General features: G+C 35.8%; 2 protein-coding genes across 3 annotated transcripts; one reads left to right on the top strand and one right to left on the bottom strand.

The window, feature by feature from the left end:
* Window positions 1-1,633: 1,633 nt before the first annotated feature.
* Window positions 1,634-9,475, top strand: slc2a5 (solute carrier family 2 member 5). Of its 2 annotated transcripts, XM_055189027.2 has the most exons (12): window positions 1,634-1,780; window positions 1,950-2,048; window positions 2,151-2,308; window positions 2,424-2,548; window positions 2,625-2,777; window positions 3,155-3,280; window positions 5,326-5,513; window positions 5,914-6,024; window positions 6,164-6,265; window positions 6,416-6,491; window positions 6,714-6,841; window positions 9,042-9,475. In XM_055189027.2, the coding sequence occupies exons 1-12, from the start codon at window positions 1,739-1,741 to the stop codon at window positions 9,258-9,260; spliced, it is 1,527 nt and encodes a 508-aa protein (XP_055045002.2). In that variant the 5' UTR covers window positions 1,634-1,738; the 3' UTR covers window positions 9,261-9,475. The 2 variants fall into 2 exon arrangements, with proteins under 2 accessions (XP_055045002.2, XP_055045004.2); XM_055189029.2 differs by lacking the exon at window positions 1,634-1,780 and having other exon boundaries at window positions 1,951-2,048; window positions 2,151-2,316.
* Window positions 9,368-18,779, bottom strand: ca6 (carbonic anhydrase VI). The gene is made up of 10 exons (XM_055189026.2): window positions 18,557-18,779; window positions 17,999-18,178; window positions 16,349-16,497; window positions 15,956-16,051; window positions 12,039-12,105; window positions 11,285-11,442; window positions 11,078-11,204; window positions 10,895-10,978; window positions 10,328-10,342; window positions 9,368-10,219 (listed from the first exon to the last, which is right to left on the bottom strand). The coding sequence occupies exons 1-10, from the start codon at window positions 18,639-18,641 to the stop codon at window positions 9,603-9,605; spliced, it is 1,578 nt and encodes a 525-aa protein (XP_055045001.2). The 5' UTR covers window positions 18,642-18,779; the 3' UTR covers window positions 9,368-9,602.
* Window positions 18,780-26,025: the final 7,246 nt, after the last annotated feature.

The raw sequence follows: 26,025 nt of genomic DNA on the forward strand, positions 1-26,025 counted from the left end.
TTAATATTTTACTATGTTATTACCTTAATTTAGATCAATTAATACATACCTTTTTTTCAATGCATGCACTTTTAATCTTTGTACAGCACTTTGTGTGTTAGCATTTAGCCTAGCCCCATTCATTCTTATGGCTCCAAACAAAAGTTTTATTTTGTGCCACCATACTAACTCATGTAGCTACTCATGTAACAATCTTTAAATAGGGAAAACATGGAAGTGTTTCGTGGCTTCTTCTAAATCCATCCCTGTTTGGAGCCATAGGAATGAATGGGGCTAGGCTAAATGCTAACACATTCATGAGGCGCTGTACAAAGATTAAAAGTGCACGCATTGAAAAAAGATAGGTATGTTTTAATTCGTAAGTTGAGGTAAGAACATAGTAAAATATTGAAAACAGTGTTTTTTCCCTTTAAAAGTGCAGTGTGTAATTTTTAGAAGAACAGAAATGCAAAATAATATACAAAACTATATTTTCAGGGGTGTATAAAGACCTTTTTATAATGAACCATTATGTTTTAATTATCTTAGAATGAGATGTTTTTATCTACATGCACAGAGGGTCCCCTTACGTTGAAGTCGCCATTTTGTGAACCATGTTTCTATAGAAGCCCTTAACAGACAAACTTTTTTACTAAGTTGTCTCCGACGATTACATGTTTTTCCGGTGGCAGCTACCATAGCTTCTATATCAAAAGTGAGGGGTGAGCAGTGGACTGAGCCGTTGGTTGCAATTCACAACCTTACCACTAGATGCTGCTAAAATTTACACAGTGCACCTTTAAATGCATATTTTAATTTATTTAAAAATATATATTTAATTACATTTTTTACTATAATCATAAATAGTTTCATAAATAGAGTCAATAGGGCACATTTACGATTACTAAACGTATTATATTAAATTATTCATTGTGCGTGCGTGCGTGTGTGTGCGCGCGCGTGTGTTTGTGTGTGGTAAACCCTACAGAACCGATTTTCCCCAAAACGCTAGTAAAACCAGTACTTTCTGACCATGGTTGTGTTACGGGATAAAATATACAGTCTGTAAAGTATGAAAGTCATTATGGAATGTCGGAATGTCCTCATGAAAAATGAAAAAGTGTGTGCGCGCGTGCGTGTTCTTATTCCATTAACTCTGCAATAGTGGCTGAGAAAATGATAGACTCTTCCGAGTTTAAGAATTAGTGTTAGTGAATTAATTTATCCCTGACTGTAATATTTTTCCTTCAGCACATGACAGTGAGTAATTATTCAATTATCGAGAATTTATTCTACACATGAATAAGCTACTTTGGCATAGTAAGTTCAGATTATGAACCGGTGATTAGTAAGGTTTTAATTAAAATCCGCAAATTTGCAGGTTGTGTGGGAAGTTCTCAATGGAGTATGAAGGTCAGTGGAGGACAGTGATAATTGGGGCAGCCAATTCTATTCATATTTAAAATAATTAACTTTCATAGACATCATATTTGTTTATAATTTACCTTGGTTCCTCATGGGGTGAGTGGCGTTATTTTAACATAAAAAAGAAATTAACTGCTGAAAGGAAGATCTATTCAAATGTGTTCACACTCTTCACCTGTAGAGGGCGCCAATGTTCTGTGTATCGTCAAAAACAAATTGTTTTAGTACCAAACAACTTTCACATAGTTATCAGGGTTTACTCCAAAGTCCATGGTACAAAATAAATAAATAATGACAGGCAGGGGTTTTCACTCAAGTTGTTTCTAACTGAAGCATGGAGGCAGAGATAAAAGTGGAGGAATGTGAGAGGAAGGGGGTGAGTCCACTTTGAATAAATTTTTCTCTTCTGATATGAAATAAAGCACTTGTTATAAATTCTATTCATTGCCTATTAGTTTGGTAACAGTAGACAGCATTGTTCACCTTTGGTCACATTCATTATACTGTAATGAATCTTTTTGAGCATTATTCATGCTGTGTTATAGAAGCTGACACTGGTCCTGGCCTTGGCTGCGTTGATCTCTGCATTTGGTTCATCTTTTCAATATGGCTACAATGTTGCTGTTATCAACTCACCTGCACCAGTAGACTACTGAATTTATACATAATTGTTATATGTTGCCATACAGCTTTATACAGATTTATAATCATATGTGTTAAACAATACTCTCATATTTTGATTAAAGGAAATGCGGATGTTCTACACCCAAATATATCAGGATCGCTATGGTCAAATAACAGACAATCTTCTGACCCTCCTGTGGTCTATAACTGTGTCCATGTATCCACTGGGTGGGTTTTTTGGATCTCTTATGGTGGCCCCATTGGTGAACAAATTAGGAAGGTAAATAGGTAATTATTTACTTGTATATGAGGATCATTGTGTTTACTTGCAATGATTTAACCATTTCTGTTGCATGCAAATTCTCACGTTTTACCCTCTAACTTCCAAAAAAAAGAAAAGGCACACTTCTGTTCAACAACATCTTCTCTATCGTTCCTGCTATAATGATGGGTGTGAGTGAAGTGTTGAGGTCATTTGAGATCATCATTGTTGCACGCTTTCTGGTGGGCATCTGTGCAGGTCAGTAAAACATTATCAGTATGGATCAGCTGTGTTTTAGCAAATCATGTTCTTCATATTCGTCTCTCCACTATAGGCCTGTCCTCTAATGTGGTCCCTATGTATTTGGGTGAACTGTCACCCAAAAATTTTCGAGGGGCCATCGGGATTGTACCCCAGCTTTTCATCACCATTGGCATTTTAACTGCCCAGGTATTTGGCATTCATAATATCCTGGGCAACCAAGAAGGTAACATATATATTTTGAAGATGAAGTATTTATGAGCTGCTTTATGTGTGATGATCTATTTCCTGCCACTAAAGTCACTATAGTGCAATATTTATCTGTAATAAAAGTTCTTAAAAGTTTTATTGTCAGGCTGATAAAAACTTTAAGAATAAACATACATTTCTGTTGCACAAAGATTCTTTTGTAGTGAAAAAAGAAATTATTATTTTATACGAACCTTTGACTGAATGGTTCTTTGAAAAACAAAAAAAAGGTTCTTCTATGACATTGCTTTAAGGAACCTTTATGTTTTGTAATGTAAAGACCCCAGAGTAATCTCCAACTGCTTCTTGAGATGAGTTCTCCTAGTTGTGATGTGTAATGTTCTTCTTCATCAGGCTGGACCATCATGTTGGGTCTCACAGGGATTCCAGCTGTCATTGAACTGCTGATTCTACCCTTCTTCCCAGAGAGTCCACGTTATATGCTCATACAGAAGGGCAAGGAAGAAACTGCCAGGAAAGGTATTGGATGATTTGTTGTGATAAAAAAAGAAAAATCTGAGCGAAGTTGCACCAGTATTTGACATAAAGCCCATACAGTTTCATTGGACGCACATGCGTTGTCACGGTTACACGCCTGAATAAGTGAACTTCCGGATTCTATTTATCACCTTTATTGGTTGCTAAACTGATCTCTAAAAACACACACCTTGTCCAATATTAAATGTTTTGGTTTGCTAAAGAAGACGTGAGACGACGATATGGATCACATCTGTCTGGAGAGGTTTGGGAGCCAGGCCAGAATTCAAGGACCTGTAGTTAACATTGTATACGTTCATTTTACACAGTAACGTTAGCTCAGTGTAGTTGATGCGCGTAAGATATGATATATGAATGAAGGTAATTTACTTTTATTTTATTTTATTCATTTATTTGCATAAACATGGTTTTTGCATATATGCATAAACTTTCAGCTTTCGCCAAAGTGTTGGAATCTTTGGTTAGTGAACAAGTGAAAGAGTATTTAAATGCTCAGTCAATTTTATCTTAGTATCAATCTGGTTTTAGGAAAAATCACAGCACTACCACTGCTGCGATAAAAGTAATTAATGATATAGTCAAAGCACTTGATGATAAGAAACACTGTGTGTCTATGTTCATTGATTTGTCCAAAGTATTTGACACTGTTGACTATAGTATATTAGTGCAGAGACTGATCAGTATAGGTATATTTCAGAACTCTATGGGCTGGTTTATAAACTACCTTGCTTATAGGACTCAAGCTACACAAGTTGATGGCTTAACATCAAAATATGTATCAATATGTAAGGGGTCCCACAAGGCTCCATTCTAGGGCCACTTTTATTCACTATGTATATAAACTGTCTAGGGGAAAATGTCCAATATGCATCTTTCCATTTTTATGCAGATGATACGATCATTTATTGTTGTGCAGCTACCATTAGGAAGGCGTATGAATGCTTGCAAACTGCTTTTGATAGAGTGCAAGCACAGCTTTATCACTTAAAGCTTGTGCTTAATGCAGAGAAGACTAAAGTAATGGTCTTTTCAAACTCAAGGAAAAGAGAGTTAGACCTGAATATTGTAACAGATCAGGGTAAAACAATTGAGATAGCAAATTAAAAATATGTGTTCGGAGTGTAATGTTTGTTGCTTGAGTTTTCAAAATATGTGTTTGTTGTGTCATGTGAATCATGTGCATCACATGTTTTGTCAAAATAAGTGCCTGCTGGACACGCATCAAAATCGTTTATGATGAAAGTGTTCACAAAATACACGCAAGACACTCCCTTAACAGTAAACTCTGATTACGGATGAGATTATGCGAGTATCTGGCAAACGCGAGCGTCTCTTTTATCATAAACCCTACATGCGTCTACAGCAGGCACTTATTTTGACAAGACACGTGATGCACACAGGTTCACTCGACGCGTCAAACACATATTTTGAAATAAGGAACCACACACATGACGGGCTACATACATGTTGTGACAAACTTTGCATCGAGCACCCTCAAAAAAGAACTCACTGCCCGCCACTGGATTAACCGGTTCTCGGCATGAATATAGCCATAGGTGCTGGAATGGCGTAAAGAAGAAAATCATGTGTTCAATTCCATTTTATTATAGAGTAGGGCTGCACAATATATCGTTTCAGTATCGACATCTCAATGCATGGATCTGCAATAGTCACATCGCAAAACAAACATGCCATTTTTTTCCAAAAGTAAAACTATTTTTAGACTATTATGAGATCAGTTTCCAATGGCAGATAGGAATCACAAATTTCTCTGTAAAAAATCGGAAGAAATGCAATGCAGAAGTCACCTATCGCAATAGACACCGAAAGAAAAAAAAACATAATACTGCAATGCCAGACAGGCTTTCCCAATATCGTGCAGACACGATAGCTCTGCAGAATACATTCGAGCATGAAACAGAAAATATGCATGAAATATAGAAATAAAAATATAACATTAAATGTGTCAGAATCCTAATCAAGTGGTTAACCTTTGGTTTGTGTGATGCCCTCTGGTTGTGTTTCAGCTCTTCAGCAGTTGCGTGGTTGGGATGATGTAGATGAAGAACTGTGTGAGATGCGAGTTGAGGACCAGTCAGAGCGAGCAGAAGGTCGACTGTCTGTGCTGAATCTCCTCACCTTCCGCTCACTGCGCTGGCAGCTGCTGTCTGTTATCATCATGAACATGGGCCAACAGTTGTCAGGTGTCAATGCGGTAAGCATTGCATTGCGACACACAATTTTCACAACTAATCCCTTTTTCAACATATTTTCTTCAGTGGCGAAATCAGTTTCTTTAAAGTTACTTGTAACGTGAAATGCAACCCATACCAATTTAGCTTAGTAAAGCAAGATACCAGAGTTTGCATAAAAATACCTGTTGATCAGATCAGTAATGACATCCTATGGTTAAAGTGTTCATTCTCTGGGCTTTAGGTCTGCAGACTTGAACATGTACCCTTTATACAGTAGCTTTTTAAGTATTATCCAATTGCACCTACACAGCCAAAGTGATGTCAGCATAAAAGCACAGTTGTTTCAAAGCAAAAACAAGGTTTTGCATTCAAAATATGAATCTAAAATAAACTTCATCTAAACTTTAACCCTATTTTTAGATTTATTACTATGCTGACAGCATCTATAGCTCGGCTGGAGTGAGAGAGGATCACATTCAGTACGTTACAGTTGGAACGGGAGCTGTGAATGTTTTCATGACAATAGCAGCTGTAAGACAGTAGTTCTCTTATTTTAAATCTATAATATATTCACATGATTTATTCTACTTATATAGTTTAAAACTCATCTTGGAACCCCATATGATTAATTATAGAGATCAATCATTGAAAAACATGAATGTATCCATAGGTGTTTATTGTGGAGAAATCTGGCAGAAAGCTGTTGCTACTCATTGGTTTTGGGATATGCTGTGCCGCCTGTGTACTTCTGACCATAGCTCTCCACTTTCAGGTATAACAATAAACACTTATTCAAACCCATACTGTGTAATGCACTGTAAGTTGCTTTATATTAAAGCATCTACCAAATGCATAACTGTAATGCAGTGCTATTAGTGTAATAGATATGCATCGCTATAATTGGTTTTCATTTCCCCCACAGACGAAACTGGATTGGATACCATATGTCAGCATCGTTTGTGTCATTATTTACGTCATCGGACATGCTATTGGCCCAAGTACGTATTTATAGCAGGGATTTTGTTGCATCCACACCTTCCTTCAAACTGTATTATTCCTTTGTGGGAAATGAGAATAGATTTATTCTGCATTTCATGGACTTTACATTAAAACGCTAGAGTGAGCACAAGAGATTGTGCTTTAAAGTGGCTATAAAACAGATTGTAAAAGCTGCACTGTGATTCAGCCTATAAAAAAGTTTTGACAGGTTGTGTTTACAGGTCCTATACCTTATGTAATCACCACTGAGATGTTCAGGCAGTCATCCAGACCCCCGGCTTTCATGGTAGCTGGCTCGGTTCACTGGCTATCAAACTTCACAGTCGGATTGGTCTTCCCGTTTTTAGAGGTAAGAGTTCAAACGCATCACTGGCAAATAAAGTGTATTGTACAGTACACTTTTCAAAATTAAAGGGACATTCCACTTTTTTTGAAAATATGCTTATTTTCCAGCTCTTCTTAGAGAGCTTCCAGCTATTTTGAAATCCATTCAGACGATCTCCGGGTCTGGCGGTACTACTTTTAGCATAGCTTAGCATAATCCATTCAATCTGATTAGACCATTAGCATCACGCTAAAAATAACCAAAGAGTTTCGACATTTTTCCTATTTAAAAATTGACTCTTACATCGTATACTAAGACAATAAATGTGGTTATTTATAATAGCAGAGGACTATTTTCAGGCAGTGCGTAATATCACTACGCCTGTTACATCACCAAAGTCCTTGATTATTACGCCAGAATAAGAGTATAGTTCCTGGCCATATCTGCCTAGAAAATCGCAACTTTTAATTTTCTGTCAATCTTAGTACACAACAGTGCTACCGCCAGACCCGGAGATCAGCTGAATGGATTCCAAAACGGTAAGAATCAAATGTTTAACTCTAGGGGAGCTGGAAAATTAGCATATTTTCAAAAAAAGTGGTGTGTCCCTTAAGGCGTTGCATGATGCCATGTAAGAACAACTTTTGGCTGAATGGTTCCATAAAGAAACTTTCTCTCTGTTTCATAAAAGGTCCACAGACTACTGGCACTGTCCCGTGAGCGGGACACCTGAGTTTACTTCAATATTTAGCATGTAAATCAATAACGATAAACTATATATTGTTGGAAAGGTCTAAGAATGTAGTTTTCATATTTCAAAACCTTTTAGCTGTAATAATAATGCAGTGACCGTAATTTATTAATTTGTGATAAGAGTATGCAGCAAACCTTACGCAAATCAACACAAACCTAATTTTTTTATAATTTTATGTAAAAAATAATATTATATTGCATTATTTTTATTTATTACAATAAATTTGAAATGCTATAACAAATATTTATTTAATATTTTCACCCCAGACACTTTCATAAAAAAATGTAACGTGTCTTCTTTAAAACTAGACCTGGGGCCTCATTTATAAAATGCTAGGTAGAAACCATCCTACATCTTACAATCATTTATCAAAAATGCGTACATGTGATTCATAAACCGAACTTACGCATAGATAATGCGCGTACACCTTTCTTTCAGATGTGAAATTTATAAATCGCAAATGTTCTTGAACTTGTGCGGAGCTGAGCAGTTTCAGACCTCCACCTTTAAACGATGCCTAAATAATGTCATAGACATATAAAAGAGCGCTTGTCAATGTTTAAACCCAATTTCGAGCAGCAAGAATGGCTTATATTTCCAAAAAACTCCAGCAATCAAAAAGCTGTGCGTACGTCTGCTCAGACCCTGAGGTGGGGCTAAGCACTTTTCCGCATCAAAGACAGTTTTTATAAATATGGACTTTGCCGTGGATTTTTGCGTACGCACACTTTTCAATCAAATCTGTGCTTACGCACACTTTATAAATGAGGCCCCAGGCCTCTAGACTAAAAAAATGCCAGAGTTATATTAATTTGAAGGTGTACATCAACTTTTAACCCCCCCCCCCCCCCACACACACACACACACACTTTAAAAGGACTGTGCCAGTTAACCTTTGACTGAATGTTTTTCTGGGTAACGAAAAATGGTTCTTCTATGACATCACTTTGAAGAACCTTTTCTAGCACTTTAATGTTTAAAGGGATAGTTCACCCAAAAATCATAATTTACTCACCCTCAGTTTGTTACAAGCCTGTATAAATGTCGTTGTTCTGCTGAACATAAAGGAAGATATTTGTAAGCAAGCAGGAAACAGAAGCACCATTGACTTCCAAAGTAGAAAAAATATTACTATGGAAGTCAATGGTGCTCAAAAACGGTTTGGTTCCAAACATTGCTCAAAATATCTTCCATTGTGTTCATCAAAACAAAGAAATGTATACAGGTTTGTAACATCATGAGGGTGAGTAAATGATGACAAAATTTAATTTTTGGGTGAACTATCCCTTTAAATATGTACTGGAATTTACAAACTTGGTATTTCGAAGGTCCTTACCATTCATTGTGGAATGAAATGAAACTTTCCGCATAATGAAAGGACAACATAAATGTTTTTAAAGGCTTGAAAGACAAAAATAGGTTTTCCTTTATTAATTTGCTCATATATTTTATTTGTATATCTATCTACAGAGGGGTCTGGGACCCTACAGCTTCATCATTTTTGCTTGCGTCTGTCTCGCCACACTTATCTACATTTGGGTGGTCATCCCAGAAACCAAAAACAAGACTTTTCTGGAAATCAGCAAGCTTTTTGCTGAGAGAAACAAGGTGGAGATTGTGGGTGACTCTGAGTTCAAAGAAATGAGAGCGGAAAGCGATGAAGTGGAAATTAAGAGCACATTTCTCTGAGGGCTGCCTGGATAAAACTTATTGAATTTCAGTTGATGTGTTTTTTTTTAATATAGTCTAATATTGTACATTTTCATTACATGTATGCATAAACATCAAACACAATGTTAACAATGCAAAAATTGTTTATTAGATATGGTTCACATTTTAATTTGGGTAAAAGTACAATGAAATGCTTACATGTAGATGCAAAGTAAATAAAAGATACATTTTTAGCTTCGCTTTGAATTTTATTGCCCTGAGACAAAATACAGTATAAGTAAGCAAAGCTAATATTGCTGATATTGACATTCGCATGAAATGATTCAGAGCCCATTGGTGGGCAGTGGCGCTTTCTCTCTCTCAGAAGCAAACATGCTCAGCATGAAGCTGAACTCCACCATACAGACTGAGCTGTGTAATACCCCAGCTCATGACATTCCCTTTGACTTCCACATTACTACAAGACTTCTGCTCATAAATCTGCTCCGGTGTGAGCACGTAATCCCACACGTTTACATCCGTCATGTAACCTACAAATGCATCCGTTGCCGAGATCCCCATAAAGCCCTCCTGGTCATTTCCCAAAATGAGGGATTCTCCAAGTGAAATAGTATAGTCTCTCTTAATGTACTGCTCATGGACTTCTACTCCGTTTACCAACAGTTCCGCCCTTCCAGTATCTGATGCCCACGTCAGGCAATAGTTTGTCCAGTCGCTGTCTTTTCGGTCAAAGGGCAAATTTACATTCTCATTGCCTATCCAAAGATCTACTTCATTGCGCAAAGTGATCACAAGTTCTTTTTCTTTGCTTAAGGGGGAATAGGATAGCAAGGTGAGGTCATTTATGAGTGGCGTACGGACGTTCATGCAGGCTGTGAAGGACGTGAGAGACATGGATTGGGTCAAGTTTACCGAGGCATACCTTTCCACCTTCTTTTCATGGAAGTACAGGACCAGCGATGATAGGGTTTGTGGACCTAGGATGAAAACGTGACAAGAAACCATAAACAGTATTTACAAATGATGAATGTATATACAAAACTATTATAGTCTATAAAAGTTGCTGCTATTGCAAAAATACTCACCTGTAGATGTTGGTCCTTGAAAAAGATAATCAAATACATATCAGTTTTTATTTGCATACAGAGACAGATATATATATACAGTACTGTGCAAAAGTCTTAGGCCACCACCACCAGACTTGTTGTTTAAAAATTTTAATGTCTATCCATATTTATTTTTCAATCTATGTTATTAAGATACAAACAGAAAATACAGGAAATATGTTAAAAAATATAAATATATGGTCTAAATGTCTTCTTTAGGCATCGTCTGTGTTTAATGTGACCTCTCTTGGCACTAAACACATCTTGAGCGTTGTTGAGCAGAATAAAGTAAAAAGACTAATTTCTTTAAAATTAGAAATTAGGATTAAATTTGATTTAGGTTTAAGAGATCCTTCAGCTTCCTGCAATTGCTCAAGTTGAAGGGGAAATCTTGACACATCAGTTTACATTTTTTAAGTTTTTAATACTATATTTCCTGTATTTTCTGGATGTATTCTATTAAAGAGACTGAGAAACAATTATATGATCTCTATAACATTGCAAAAAAAAAAAATCTATTTGTGGATTGGTTTAATATTTTAATACCTGTCATAATTTTTTTGTCCAGCGACACAATAATGTTCTCGATCTTTTTAAGCTTGGATTCAATCTCCTCCTGACGACACATTCCTGCAAGAAGTCAAAGAAAAAGCGAGAACAAGCTCAGGCACTGCAGACCTGACATTTAATATTTCTCATACACCTGGAAACAAGGAGAACCGCCCTAACCTCCTTTGCCCAGGCGTGGGAGGAACGAGGACTCCACCACTCGGTCATTCAGAGGCTGAGCAATGCGGTAGTCGTTCAACAGGGTTTTATTATAACTGTCCATTAACGTGCTCTCCAATTTCCTGATCTGGTCATAGCATTCAAAGTTAGGGAGTGGGAAAAGTCAAAAGGCTGTGAACTTTTTAAAGATGACAGGAGGAGACGTACCTGATTGTGGGAGAGGGTGACGGGAGTATCAAACACTGTCCACAGAATGCTCTCGTAGCATGGAGGTGTGGTCAGAGAGCCTTCATATCTGAAAAAGTGGTTGAGGTTTTCTGGGAGCATGGCGCGAATGTTTATATCAGAGATCTCCATGGACTGGCCTGTGGAAGCGATAGAGACAAATATATACACCTTAAAATAGGCAATGTTAAATTTGCATTACTTTTCAGTAACAAAATAATAATCAGCAGAGGTGAACAGTACATGAGTTAAAAAATGTTCAATTAAAGTGAGAAAATGTAAGTTTATAAAATTCAATTATTTTTAGTTATTACCAATTGAATTAAGTTTTTAAGGAGCAGTTCTCACTTTTTACAGTATTTGTTGCAAATATCATAATTTTATTTATTAAATAAAACTTATTTTTACCTATACTGTAAATAACATATAAAGAAAATGCTGATATTGTCACTTAGTTTAAATAGAAAATACATGTAGATGTATCTCTATATTTTTACCTGTAAATAGCATATATAGGCAAAAAAATATGCTTTTTGCATTTAGTATAAAAAGTATCTAATTTTATTTGCACTTAGTGTAAACAACCGCTGCCTATTTTAAATAGTAAATTAAATTCTAAAATATATTCAATGTGAATTTGAGTAAACATTCAAACCTGTGAAGCCACTTCAGTAAAAAAACACTTAGAGTAAAAATTACCTTAGAGCAATGTTTTCAGAGGTTAAACACCTCTTACCTGCATACTTGACTTTTGCCAGGTTTGCAATAAAATCACTGTAGTATGTGTTCTCAAAATGCCCATCCTGAACAAAAGGCATCCATATGTTAATTACATTACTTCAGGCAATGTCTATATACATAACAGTTGTCTATAACAGTGGTTCTCAAACTGGGGTCCATGGCCCCCAGGGGGGCCGCGAGATGCTGCCAGGGGGGCAACAGTTTTATGACATTTTATAAAATACATTAATTTATCATGAATTATGTTAAATTAAACCTAAAACAAATAAGGCAGCACTACTTTGTATAATTTAATTTAATTTAAATTGTTGTTTAATTAAAATGTGAAGTTTTAGAACTGTTTTTGTCATAAATTTTCTTTGGGGGGGCCGCACAGTAATGCACCATACAGACGGCGGGCTGCACGCTAAAAAAGTTTGAGAACCACTGGTCTATAATGCATCAAACTGTCCAACCTGCACCGTCAGAAAAAATTGTCAAAATATGTACCCCAGCTGTACAGGGTTACATACACCTGAAGAGTTCATATTATATCTCGTACTTAGGGCTGGAGGGCAAGAAAGCCCTATCTGCCGTTCTCCACAGGTTAAGTAATAAATAGTATAATTTTATTTAGTTTAACCTAAATACTGAATAGTTGTTGTAATCAGTGTTCAAATTGAAGGGGGGGCTGAGGTGGTCCCAGACCTCAGCCAGGCATTTAGCATTCAGTGACCCCCTATAAATCACAAAAATATAAATTAGGGGGTCCCCTGCTTTTATTTTAATTTAAATACTACATAAATTAAAAATCCTTGTGGTGCGCTGCCAAAAAGCGATTCTTTGTCCCAACTTTGCAGTAAATTAAAGGGGCCGTGAATTGGTCGATTTTATTGCTTTATGCCGTTGATTGATGTCTACTTATGCATTTCGCGTTGTTTTTACATTCAAAAACATCAAAAGCAATAAGTAATACGCTATTTTGTAACATGGATTAGTGGCTGTCTTGAGAAATGGTTCGTTTGAAGGGGCGGGCCGCATTGAAGACCTGAACGTAAACACCCACTGCTATGATTGGACAGCTTCATTCCCCGTCATTACATGTAGGGAAATGTTTTAAAAAACATTAATGTGATAAAAATAGCAGCCGAACACAAATATGTTTGAGCCACAAAAGATTCTGGGTGCTAAAGATGATACACACAAATGACAATACGTATATTTAAGTAGAAACAAAACTCGACGTGACTAAATTACCGTATAAAACACAGTAAGCGTGCATCCGAATCTAAACTGCGGCTAATAAATCCTTATCAATAACTTGGTATATTTCTATTGTGCTTGTGAGGTTGCTTTTACATCCACGTAATGTTAAATACCACAGTTATATGATAAAAATAAGCTTTGTTGAGTGTTTGAGCTTTCAAACGTAACTCGCCTAAATTACCGTATACAACACAGTAAACGGGCATCAGAATCTAAACTGCGGCTGATAAATCCTTCCTTATAACTAACTTTGTATATTTCTACCTTTAAATTACAGTCGTATTGTTAAGTGTTGTACCTTTATTAATCGTTTAATGTTTTTAGTAAATTAAAACAGTCAACAAACGTATTTAGACACGGATGTTACAACAGGACATCAAGCAATCTCTTTTAACAAAGCAATAGTGAAACGCAGTAACTTAAATAAAGTAAAATGTCTTACTGTGAATTATACTGCTGTGTCATTGTTGTCAGATCCAATATAAGTGGTGCTTCTGACTGAGTCTCTCTGCAAATCCAGCATCGACTTCTTTACAAATGAATCCATGTACACAACGTTAACAACACTCCCCACACGAGCTGGAACTTCTTCAAAAGCAAACTTTATCCAAGCATATTGCTAATGTTAAGTTCCAAGCCTCCGAATTGAAGTATTTAGCTTCTGTGTTGTTCCCATGGTTGTTCCCACGCGGTTCTTTCAGAACCGAAAATGCGTTTCCATGGTATCATAACAGATCACCGCGTCAAAATAAAAGTCTCTCAGAAAAAATGTATTTAAAAAGTCATTTTGGTTAAATTTGTCAATCTTTAAAGACATGTTTACTTACTGAGACACACGTGTCACGCGAAGCTGTGGGCGGGGCTACAAAAGTAGACTTGTCCTTTTGGTTATGGGGAGGTGTTTCAATTCTACTTTGACGTCATAGATTTCCGAATTTTTCACTGGAGTGTTTAGCTGGCTTGGTGCCAAAGACGGTTATATTTCAGTAGCACGGACGTTTTCAGTTCTGAAACTTGCAGGATGTTCATTTAAGTATGATGACCTCTTATATAACAAATTATCAAGTTAAAATTGAGTTTTTGATTCACCGCTCCTTTAATCCACAAGATTTCTGCCTGAAATAAATATAATCTCTCAAGTGCGCCTCACGCTGTTTTCTGAAGGAATTGAGAGATTGTTAGATTAAGAATTGGGTTAGAGGCTTTAAAAAAAATCTTCTCAAACTATTATTTCACACTTATTTGAGGGGTAAAAATGGTTAGGGTTTGAGTTAAGGAGTAATTTGGAGTTTCTTTGATAAAATGATGATCCAGGACCAAAAAAAATATTGATTCAAGATCACATCTTACTTTCACAGCAACCCTATAATGAAGAGGTTTGACATTATTCAAACCCTGGTTGTAATATAATATAATAATAAATATTAGTGGCGGCCGGTGACTTCTTTTTTCGAGGGCGCTCGATGCAAAGTTCATCACAACATGTATGTAGCCCGTCATGTGTGGTTCCTTTTTTCAAAATATGTGTTCTGCGCATCGAGAGATCCTGTGTGCATCACGTGTCTTGTCAAAATAAGTGCCTGCTGCAGACACATCCAAAGGGTTAACGACAAAAGAGACGCTCTCGTTTGCCAGATACTCACATAATCTCATGTGTAATCAGAGTTTACTGTTAAGGGAGTGTCTTGCGTGTATTTTGTGAACGTGAGCGTCTCTTTAATCATGAACTGCTTTGACGCGTGTGCAGCAGGCACAAAACACGTGATGGACATGCACATGGTTCACATGACGCAACAAACACATTATTTGAAAACGCAAGCAACACACATGACACTCCAAACACATATATTGAATTTGCGCCCCTCGAATGAGCAGTCACGAGCTGCCACTGATAAATATAATATAAATATAATTCTGGCGGCAGTATAAAATAAGAAATTTTTAACGAAAGTGGAGGTCTAACAGTAATCTGGCAGCGTTCTTGCCCTCCAACCTCCCTGATGCGTCCTGTGACTGAAAACTATCAATTGGTATCAAATGTATACATATCTGTACCTAATAATGGTACATATTAGGACCTTTTAAAGTGGTACTGCCCCAGTGAAAGCTAAGGTACATAATTTAGACCATTTTTTCTAACAGTTTGTACATAAAGAGTAAGTAACACAAATCACACATGCAAATTCTCATAATGATTAGCTATTACCCAATCAATTGCAGTGCAACAAAGCAACATACAGTATTGCAGCAGAACAAAAAGCCTGTGGGTGTGTTGCTAAAGCACATGTCCACCTCTAGTATAATGGCAATGGGAACTTATGGCCTTTACACAATTTTGTGGGAACCGAATTTTAGCCAGCAGTCCACGCAATAGTCTGATAATTAACCCATTTAGTTCAGTGAATGCAGATGTCTAACTTTACTCGTGGTATCAGGCAACATCGGGTCATTTGGTGCTGGCCCGGCTCCTAAAAGACCTCCTAGTGATAATATAAAGCATTCACAGTGACAATCATTTGCATTTTGCATATTTTCTTTTCTTTTAACTTGGAGATATCTTGGTTTTGTTTAATCCCATAAAATGGCAGCATTGCACAAAATAATCTTTATTAATATAATAAAACATGATTGATTGCTTTACAAACAACTACATTGATGTTATCTTACCTCGTAAAAAAATGCTAAAACTGCTAGACCGTCTGGTTTATCTTTGGCTTCTGCAAAGCTCTTGTATTTACCAGAGTTGTAGTGGACCACATGGAGCTATGACAGAAAATCAAACAGGAACGTGTTAAGTATTGCGCTGTAAATTGTGTAATGTGCGGTTATCTTAGATGTACAGTAAAGTGTATTGCATCAAAGAGAACCCTATGAGACACAAATATAAAAATTGTATTTACCGTAATTTTTATTAGAAATGAAATTTTGCTATAATCCCTGACAATAAAATTCAGTCACGTGTAGTATAGTAAATGGAAAACCCCAAATCCTACAGGATGTCTGCATGTGTATGTTTTGCATTTATAAGATACCACCTAGTTTATGTGTTATTTTTATTACTTCTGCCATATAGCGAATGCCATCCACTGTGTGCTCTGATCCGCTCTCTTCCATGTCCCAGCCTCCCCAGTGCAGATGCATTTGGACAGCAGTGTAGCGGTCTTTAAATCCTTTCGTGATTGTCATTGTGGATGGCAGCTCAATTTCCACTGTGGAAAACAGGAAAAATATTCATGTAAGGAAAACTAACCTAGCCGTTTAAGATCACATTGAACTAGACCAAAGCATGCAATATACAATACAGATATGTAGAGGCGAACCTACATTAGTTGGGGGCCCAAGGCAAAATTAATAAGTGGGGCTCTTTTGACAGATTTTTTTATTTATATACTTTTGTTTATTGTTAAATATATAATTGTTTAAAATGTTTAAATAGTCTAAACACACCTAACAGAACCAAGCATTTACACAGGGCCAGCCTAGGCTGTAAGTTGGATCAACTTAAAAAATTACTTCACTTCGTAACACCTAAAAAGTGAAACTTAAGTGAAATTTTAAGTTAATAAAACAAAACAAAAAAATAGGTGTTGAAGTAATTTTGTAAGTTTTTTTACTTTTTACAGTGTGTTGGTGCCCTATAGGTCAGTTTTTAAATTGTCGCCCCGACACAAAATAAATAATTAATAAATACATATTTAGAAATGTATAAATAGTGAATTTATAAAATACTCACTGTAATACCTTTTAACTTCAGTTTACTATAAAAAATGATTTCGCTTAAGTGAAATTTTAAGTTAATAAAACAAAACAAAAAAATTAGGTGTTGAAGTAATTTTTTTTTTTACTTTTCACTTTTTACAATGTGTTGGTGCCCTATAGGCCAATTTTTAAATTGTCGCCCCAACACAAAATAATTAATTAATAAATACATATTTAGAAATGTATAATTAGTGATTTATAAAATACTCACTGTAATACCTTTTAACTTCAGTTTACTATAAAGAATAATTTCACTTAAGTGAAATTTTAAGTTAATATAACAAAAAAAAATTAGGTGTTGAAGTAATTTTTTAAGTTTTTTAACTTTTCACTGTGTTGATGCCCCATAAGCGAGTTTTTAAATTGTCGCCCCAACACAAAATAAATAATAAATACATATTTAGAAATGTAATTAGTGATTCATAAAATACTCACTGTAATACCTTTTAACTTCAGTTTACTATAAAAATAAATAATGAAAAACATTAACATAAATGTCAACTAAATCAACAAAAAATAACAAACATGTTTCTAATTACCTTCTGATTGTTTAATATATATATATTTTTTCCATTTTGTCCCTTTGTGAATGCAAACACTTGGTTAGATGTGTTTTGACTATTCAAACAGTGTACAATTATATTTTTAGGAAACAAAGATATATTAATAAAAAATTAAAAGATTTGTCAAAAGGGCCCCCCTCTTTAATTTTGCCTTGGGCCCCCCACTAATGTAGGCTGGCATTTGCAGATACTCTATTAGAAATATGTGTATTTCTGCACCACGTTTATTGAAGACTTTCGTGACACTTTCTCACAGTAGATGGCGACAAACATCAAGGTGGTACAGAAAACTGATTTAAAATGCAGTGGGTTTATGCTGCACACCCATTTTATAACTTTTACAGGACAGTCTGTCCGTGCTTAAGATCTGAGATGTAAAAATGCATACCTGAATGTCCATTGTTTGTCATCTTAAACTTTCCTTTCGTTGCATCGTAACCAGACAACTCGAGCTGCTGCAGTCCTGGATTATACTGAACTTTACGGCGCTGGATGTCAATGGGTGACTGTTTAGTCTTACCGCACTCAGGAAACTTTTCTGCCCAGTGCTTCTGATCCAGATCTCCATCTGCAGGACAACATAAGAAAATTAAATTCTGGTGTTTAATATTTAAAACTTAATATTGGTTTGTTAAAGATTGAACGAGGAATCAGAGAGAGTATGTAATAGGCTACTTTATTACCCAGATGTAGGCTAAATGTTCATATCTATCTAACACTGTAAAATGAATTAAACAAATGTGAAATGTAATTGTTATGTTTTTAATAGGTTATAATCAATGTTGTTTGTTTGTTTGTTTGTTTACCCTATTTGGTACCTTGCTGGACAAATTGGTTAGCAATTTAAAACATTCGTTTCTTTTCAAACGAACACCAAATTGTACAAACATGCACCAAACTTTCGTTTTTATGACATTATTTGCTCTATAAATAAAAAATCACTTGCCCGAGTATGTCCATTTTGCTCCGTCTATTCCAGCCAATGCAAAATCCACAAAACCGGCGTATAACAGCACTTGTAAGATGTTCATGCTGAACAGTATAGCTTAAGTTTCTGTGTGTGTGAATGCTGTGTAAAAGTGTTGGTTGGCTTTATAAGAGTTGTTGAGAGTGACATTGATTGCAACGGTTTACACCCAGAATGCCAAAGGCGTGTAGTAACACGGTCATTTTCAGAAGCCTTGTCGTATTGCCGTCTGCTGGAGTTCTCAATATTACCAACAGGACTGTCGGGTTTGTTCAGTACCTCTTAAAACCCCCTTTCCTGTTTATTCATAAAGTGGAAACCTTTTTGATAAATGAGTCCTTTTGTAAAAGCTTTTAAATCACTGTCAATCAAATCCAGCAGAAAATGCTTGTTGTGGTCTTTGTTGTTTATGAATAAGCCTTTATGTAATATATTTGAACAGTTGCCAGTGAACATTGTGAATTTTATGAATGATTAATGAGCTTTTTAATATAAAAAATGATTGTATAATTGCATGGGAAATTTTACTGCTACAACCTGTTTCAGGAAATAATGAAAGTAGATTACAAGTTGTTCATCATTTTATTACAGTTTAAGTAAGGAGAATTATGAAATTATGACATAATGACAAGAAAAAGATCATTGTTAATAAAAACGGTTACACTTTACAATAAGGTTATTTTAGCTAACAATTGGTTAAAGGGATAGTTCACTTTAAAATGAAATTCTGACATCATTTACTCATTCTCATGTTGTTCTAAACCTGTATGAATTTATTTTTTCTGATGAACACAAAAGAAGATATTTTGAGAAATGATGGTAAACACACGGCAGATAGTGACCATTGACTTCCATAGTAGGAAAAAATATTTTGGAAGTATTGTGATTAATGATGAAGAAAATATTTTCATAAATGATAGAAAGCACACATTTGACGGTACCCATTAAATTCCATCATATTTTTTATTCCTACTATGGTCTATGGTCATATACTGCTGTGTGCTTACCATCATTTCTCATAATATCTTCTTTTGTGATGAGTAAATCTAAATGATGACAGAATTTTCATTTTAAAGTGAACTATCCCTTTAATGCATTAGCTAAAATGAACTAACAATGAACAACACTTTATGAATCTAGTTCAGTGGTTCTTAAACGTTTTCAGCGTGCCCCCCCCCCTTGTGTACGGTGCATTCCTTCGCAGCCCCCCCCCCCCTCAAAGAAAATTTATAATAAAAACAGTTCTAAAATTTAACATTTTAATTAAACAACACATGTTAAAATATACAAAGTAGTGCTGTTGGTTAGTAGGCTATAGGCTTATTTTTTAGGTTTAATTACACAAAATTCATGATAAATTTATGTATTTTATAAAATGTCATAAAAATGGGGCCCCCCTGGAACCATCTGGCGGCCCCCCTGGGGTCCCCGGCCCCCAGTTTGAGAACCATTTAGTTAATTTATAAATTTTCATGTTTATTTCAGCATTTACTATACGTTTATAAAATTAAGCACATTAAGTAATGCACCTTGAAATAACATAAATAACTGTAGGCTATTAACATTAACCAACATGTCAAGAAATAATACATGCTGAAAAACAATATTGTTCATTGTTTGTTCATGTTAGTTAAGGCATGTTTACTAATACAACCTTATTGTAAAGTGTTATGAAAACAAACCGAATCAACTTTTGACAGACATCACAAATCTAAAATATTTGTGCAGCTAAATAAAGAGTAAAGATGTTTAACTCAGGTAAAGATGTTTAACAGCCCCTAGACACTACAATCAGTTTGTGACATTGCTGTCAAGACATGTTTTACAAGTTGTTCCTAGAAAACCAAAATATATAGGAGAAACTGGGGAACATCACAGGAGTGGTAAACAAACAGTAAATCGGGTGACAGAATATTAACAAAGATGCAAACTGAAATATGCAAATATGCTATGTGCATAACCGTCACGTGTATCGCAGAGAAGGTGTTACAGGTATTTGTTTGCACTCTTTATAAAACAAACGAATACTGTAAAAAGCCTATATACAGAAACAGTAATGCACTTAAATTTTATACAGAGTTTGATTTATACAGCCACAGTGTGACACCTTAAATTGCCTTCTGTTTACTTTAAAATTACAAAAGTTGACACATTTAAATACTGTAACACAATCATAATAATATGAATAAAGTAAAACAAAGACATAAATTAGAAAAAAAATGTAATTGGTAAAAACCCAACATTATTTGTTTGATTATTGGATGTGCAATTCACATTAAATTAAGCAAGTGGAACACTTCTGAGAATGTCATTGAAGAAAGAGTGCTATGAACCATGTTAAGAGCTCTGCATAATGTCCATTATTACAATACATGTTTGGAGACTGCAAAAACATTAGTAACAGATGTAACAACTAAAAACATGCTCTGACAATACAAGTCCAAAATTTGCCTTTGAACCTAAATTCAAACTGATATGAGATAAATGCCACTATCCACACCAGCAGTGATTTTTGATAGTGTAGCATTGTGCTTTGCATCAAGATCAAAAAATAAAACTCAGATCTTAATCTGACACTTATTCGGTTACTTTTATTATATATTTAGTTGTTGTTGATCTCATGGTAACTAAATCTGATTGATTGAAACATTTCACTAAGAATGTTCGCAAAAGACATAAAAACTGAAAGCTCATGAATAAAAATCACATAAATTCTAAGAACTTACAAATCTATAAATCTAGCAAAGGTACTGGTAAATAAGGGTACACAGCGGACATGAAGATACCTACAGATATAACTGTGAAAGAATGAATACCAAAGAACATCTAGGACACAATGAACAACATTTAGAGGTTAACCTGTACATGCGCAAAGTTTCATTATCTAGGCTAATGTTTTAAATGTTGGGGTTTTTTTATTCATTATAGTACTTTATGTACGCTCACCTAAAGGATTATTAGGAACACCTGTTCAATTTCTCATTAATGCAATTATTTAATCAACCAATCACATGGGAGTTGCTACAATGCATTTAGCGGTGTGGTCCTGGTAAAGACAATCTCCTAAACTCCAGAATGTCAGAATGGGAAAGAAAGGTGATTTAAGCATGGCATGGTTGTTGGTGCCAGACGGGCCGGTCTGAGTATTTTTACAATCTGCTCAGTTACTGGGATTTTCACACACAACCATTTCTAGGGTTTACAAAGAATGGTGTGAAAAGGGAAAAACATCCAGTATGCGGCAGTCCTGTGGGCAAAAATGCCTTGTTGATGCTAGAGGTCAGAGGAGAATGAGTCGATTGATTCAAGCTGATAGAAGAGCAACTTTGCCTGAAATAACCACTCGTTACAAGCGAGGTATGCAGCAAAGCATTTGTGAAGCCACAACATGCAAAACCTTGAGGAGGATGGAACAGCAGAAGACCCCACCGGGTACCACTCATCTCCACTACAAATAGGAAAAAAAAGCTACAATTTGCACAAGCTCACCAAAATTGGACAGTTGAAGACTGGAAAAATGTTGCCTGGTGTGATGAGTCTCGATTTCTGTTGAGACATTCGTATGGTAGAGTCAGAATTTGGGGTAAACAGAATGAGAACATGGATCCATCATGCCTTGTTACCACGGTGGTGTAATGAGATGTTTTCTTGGCTCACTTTAGGCCCCCTTAGTGCCAATTGCGCATCGTTTAAATGCCACGGCCTACCTGAGCATTGTTTCTGACCATGTCCATCCCTTTATGACCACCATGTACCCATCCTCTGATGGCTACTTCCAGCAGGATAATGGACCATGTCACAAACCTCAAATCATTTCAAATTGGTTTCTTGAACATGACAATGAGTTCACTGTACTAAAATGGCCTCCACAGTCACCAGATCACAATAGAGCATCTTTGGGATGGAATTATAATGTCGGTCTTCTCCATGTCAACAGGCCCAGGAAGTAAACTGTTGCCTACAATCTGTGTGTTTGTTGTAGTCCAAGAAAAGAGATTTACGTTGGAGATAATAACTTGCGTCATTGTCTACTTTGAGGTTTGTATACCTTTTGCATCATTAACATGCTAATGCACACTTACACACCAAAGGAAATGTAAAATTGTGAATCGAACCATATTTGCTCAGTAATAAGTATGTCATTGCTTTGAATTAGTTACATTCATATAGTTATATAAATGCAGTCCATTTACCACTTATCATATAGTTATCAAAGATATAGTTAACACTGGATCCAAACAAGAAACAAAACACTATTTATAAAACCTTTATAAAACCGTAAGTTTCTCAGTTGCATTATGCAAGGTGCATGTGAGTTAAAAACAAATGGACAAAACGTGCTTGCTATACAACAGACATTCACCCTTTTGCTAAGTAGATAGTTCACCTAAAACTATTTGTTCTGTCATTTACTCACCCTCATGTTTTTACAAACCTACACTCTTAGAAAGGATGTGTTCATTTTTACACAACTTTGTGCGTTAAGTTTTTAAAACATTATGTGTCATTTTGTGTTGATTTTGTGTTAAAATAAAACACAAATTGTGTTAAAAGTAACACAAAATGTGTTGTTTCAATAATAACACAGAGATGGGTGGATTCACGCCCACTTTTGGGGGAAATCAGACTAGACCTTCCATTGGCTTCCATTCAAAATAGCGGAACAAAGCAACCTTCGTACATCAAATAACTTATGAAATCACTCAGATTAAACATGTTGAGTAATTATCTGTCCACCCTGCCTGCCATAGAGCGCTAAAGATACATTAACATATTTAATTTGGTCAATGTGGGAGCATGTCTCTTTCGTTCTCCCAGCGTCAAATTTGTGTAACAACGCTCCCTATTGGCCAGAGGTGTCTTACCCCGATATTTACTCGTACCTCATCGAGTCAACAGGGAAGCATGTGAATGATTTTACTTCGTATTTGAAAGTTACTTAGTATTTATTTATTATGTCTTTATATTTAGAGTAATGAGTGCACTTTTCCGTCGAGCCATACAACTAACTAGCTTAGCGATATTTCCAGCAATCACTGGATGGCGTTGTTACACAAATTCGACGCTGTGAGAATGAAAGAGACATGTTTTTATATTGACCAAATAAAATGTGTTAATGTATCTTTCGGGCTCTATGGCAGGCAGGGTGGACAGATAAATACTCTACATGTTTAATCTGTGTGATTTCATAAGTTATTAACGCCTGCAGGCTGTGTAAAAACGTTGCTTTGTTCCGCTATTCTGAATGGAAACCAATGGAAGGTCTGCTTTTTTATCCCCCAAAAAGGGGCGGTGACGAAATTTACAGTCAAGTTCCCGGATGTGCCGGTAGTCCGTATGGAAGTGAATGAGGCTCATGATCAGTTTGGCTACAGACATTTTTCAAAATATCTTCCTTTGTGTTCATCAGAAAAAAACATTATACACGTTTGTAACGAAATGAGGGTTATAAATGATGACAGAATTTTCATTTTTGGGCGAACTGTCCCTTTAAGGACACTCAACAGGATACAATTAAGAAAGGTAGGTCTCAGTTAACCCACATAGAACTCCAAGAGAGTCTGTTCAAGGACAAATAAGGCACAAGATAATACAGATCTACTCCAATATATGAAATAATTAAAGCAACACTAAAGAGTTTTTGCTCTTTGCTCCCCCTACAGGTTTGAAGCGGAATTGTCCATTACCACTGTTGTAAATAATGCAGCATAGCTGGCTCTGATTGGATTGTAGGTCTGCCGTAAAGCAAGTTTTTGTAGTTTTCTCTCAAACTACTGGACCGCAACCCGACGGTTGGAAACTTCTTTAGTGCGGTTTTGGCCGATAGAGAGCTGCAAAGCGAATGTGAAAGTGCCGTTCACCCTGTAATGGGTAGATGAACGACTGAAACTTTTTTGAAAATTTTATTTCAAGTTAAAAAAACTCTTTAGTGTTGCTTTAAACAATACAAATAAAATAATAATAAAACAGTATTACAAAACCAAGAGAGTTCTAATTCTTCATACCTTCAGGGAGGACTTAAGTTCAAAGATCCAAAAAGGCCTCCCTTTGCAACAGTTTCTTATCTCTTTATTTCTGCCCAGGAACTTAAGTGACGTAAATTGGAGAAAAAAAGTCTTATTCTGTCTTCGAATGGCGCTTGGGTGTTCAAAGATTCTCGTAGGTAATGCACGTATGATTTTGCCAACATTATACTCTGACATGTGATCAATTGTCTGATCTTATATGTTTTAAGTGCACAAGGATGTTTAAATTATTTAAAATTATAACATGGAAAGTTGGGCATCGAAAGATATATATATATATATATATCTGAGCGGTCACTTTGGATGATTTGCCAATGACTCAAAATCAGTAGACTTTTTGTGATCTGAACCTGGGGGAAGTAGGAGGAAGAGGGAATAAGAAAGGGATATTGAAGACGTATCCTGTGTATTAGACCCCTTGGAGAGATGCAAGACACCTAGGGTGACCCTTAGACCAGCCCACCCTACAATTTGAAAATGGTTGCTGTGCTATTTAGGTGGTTACCATCTGACAGGTGCTTAAGACTCATGCTTTGAAATAAATAACAACAATGGAAAATTTTTAATTAAGTAAGTGAAAACTGTGTGAATCTCTAAATTACACTGTAAGTCTGAGGATTTGAATTGAAATTTAAAGAAGTGAGTGCAGCTGTATGAACAGACAGAAGATGGCGCAGTAGTCATCTTTCTCAAGGTCATTCGTGATGTGGAACCGCCATAGTGGAGGCTAAAAACTGCACAGCATCACTTGGTCCATCGCATGTGTTGTACAATTGTAAAATGTTATTTAATTTACTGATTCATTTAACTCGGTGTTGATGGTAAATTATGTGTCTAACTTTCTTAAAGTAATGCAAAGTAATAATCTAAACGTAATAAAAAAGAACTAGATTAAAGCCTCGGAATTTATACATATAAGTTAAAATCAGAATATGTATTTGTTGCAAAAACATTAAATCATTTAGGCCTTTAATTAAATACCATTCAAGACTGCACAACTTAACTAATAGCCTACTAGTTACTAAATTTCAGTCTGCAGTACGTTTCATTACAGTTCCAACACATCATTAATATAATTTTATATAATTTAAACCACGGTGTGTAATGGAAAGAGACATTGAATAAATGGTAATGAATACTTCAAAGGGGAAACATGCCCAGTAGCCGTCATTGATGGGAAAGCTCAGTATGACGCATCACTGTAAGTAGGTGATGCTCTGCACGTAGTCCACATTGCAGCACAGTATGCATAAAAAAACATGAAACTTCCGCCATCGATCGCTGTTATTCCAACATCACGATTATATTTAAACGACCTCGACCCCTATTAACTGCCAATATATTTGTTTAATAAACTTAAGGTGAATCAAAATAAATGTTTTAATACATAAATTACATTTTCCGCATCCTTCTACGAAGGCG

The sequence above is a fragment of the Misgurnus anguillicaudatus genome, chromosome 13 (genome assembly GCF_027580225.2).
Source record: "Misgurnus anguillicaudatus chromosome 13, ASM2758022v2, whole genome shotgun sequence".
Lineage (NCBI taxonomy): Eukaryota > Metazoa > Chordata > Actinopteri > Cypriniformes > Cobitidae > Misgurnus > Misgurnus anguillicaudatus.

What these genes read in the sequence shown, in the direction of transcription:
- slc2a5 (XM_055189027.2), top strand. Translation starts at nt 1,739, where the DNA reads ATGGAGGCAGAGATAAAAGTGGAGGAATGTGAGAGGAAGGGG. An exon ending in GGAAGAAACTGCCAGGAAAG is followed by an intron (nt 3,281 to 5,325) that starts GTATTGGATGAT and finishes GTTGTGTTTCAG; the next exon opens with CTCTTCAGCAGTTGCGTGGT. An exon ending in TTTTCATGACAATAGCAGCT is followed by an intron (nt 6,025 to 6,163) that starts GTAAGACAGTAG and finishes ATGTATCCATAG; the next exon opens with GTGTTTATTGTGGAGAAATC.
- ca6 (XM_055189026.2), bottom strand. Translation starts at nt 18,641, where the DNA reads ATGAACATCTTACAAGTGCTGTTATACGCCGGTTTTGTGGATTTTGCA. An exon ending in GCATTCGCTATATGGCAGAA is followed by an intron (nt 16,052 to 16,348) that starts GTAATAAAAATA and finishes TTTCTGTCATAG; the next exon opens with CTCCATGTGGTCCACTACAA. An exon ending in TCACCCTCTCCCACAATCAG is followed by an intron (nt 11,205 to 11,284) that starts GTACGTCTCCTC and finishes TGCTATGACCAG; the next exon opens with ATCAGGAAATTGGAGAGCAC.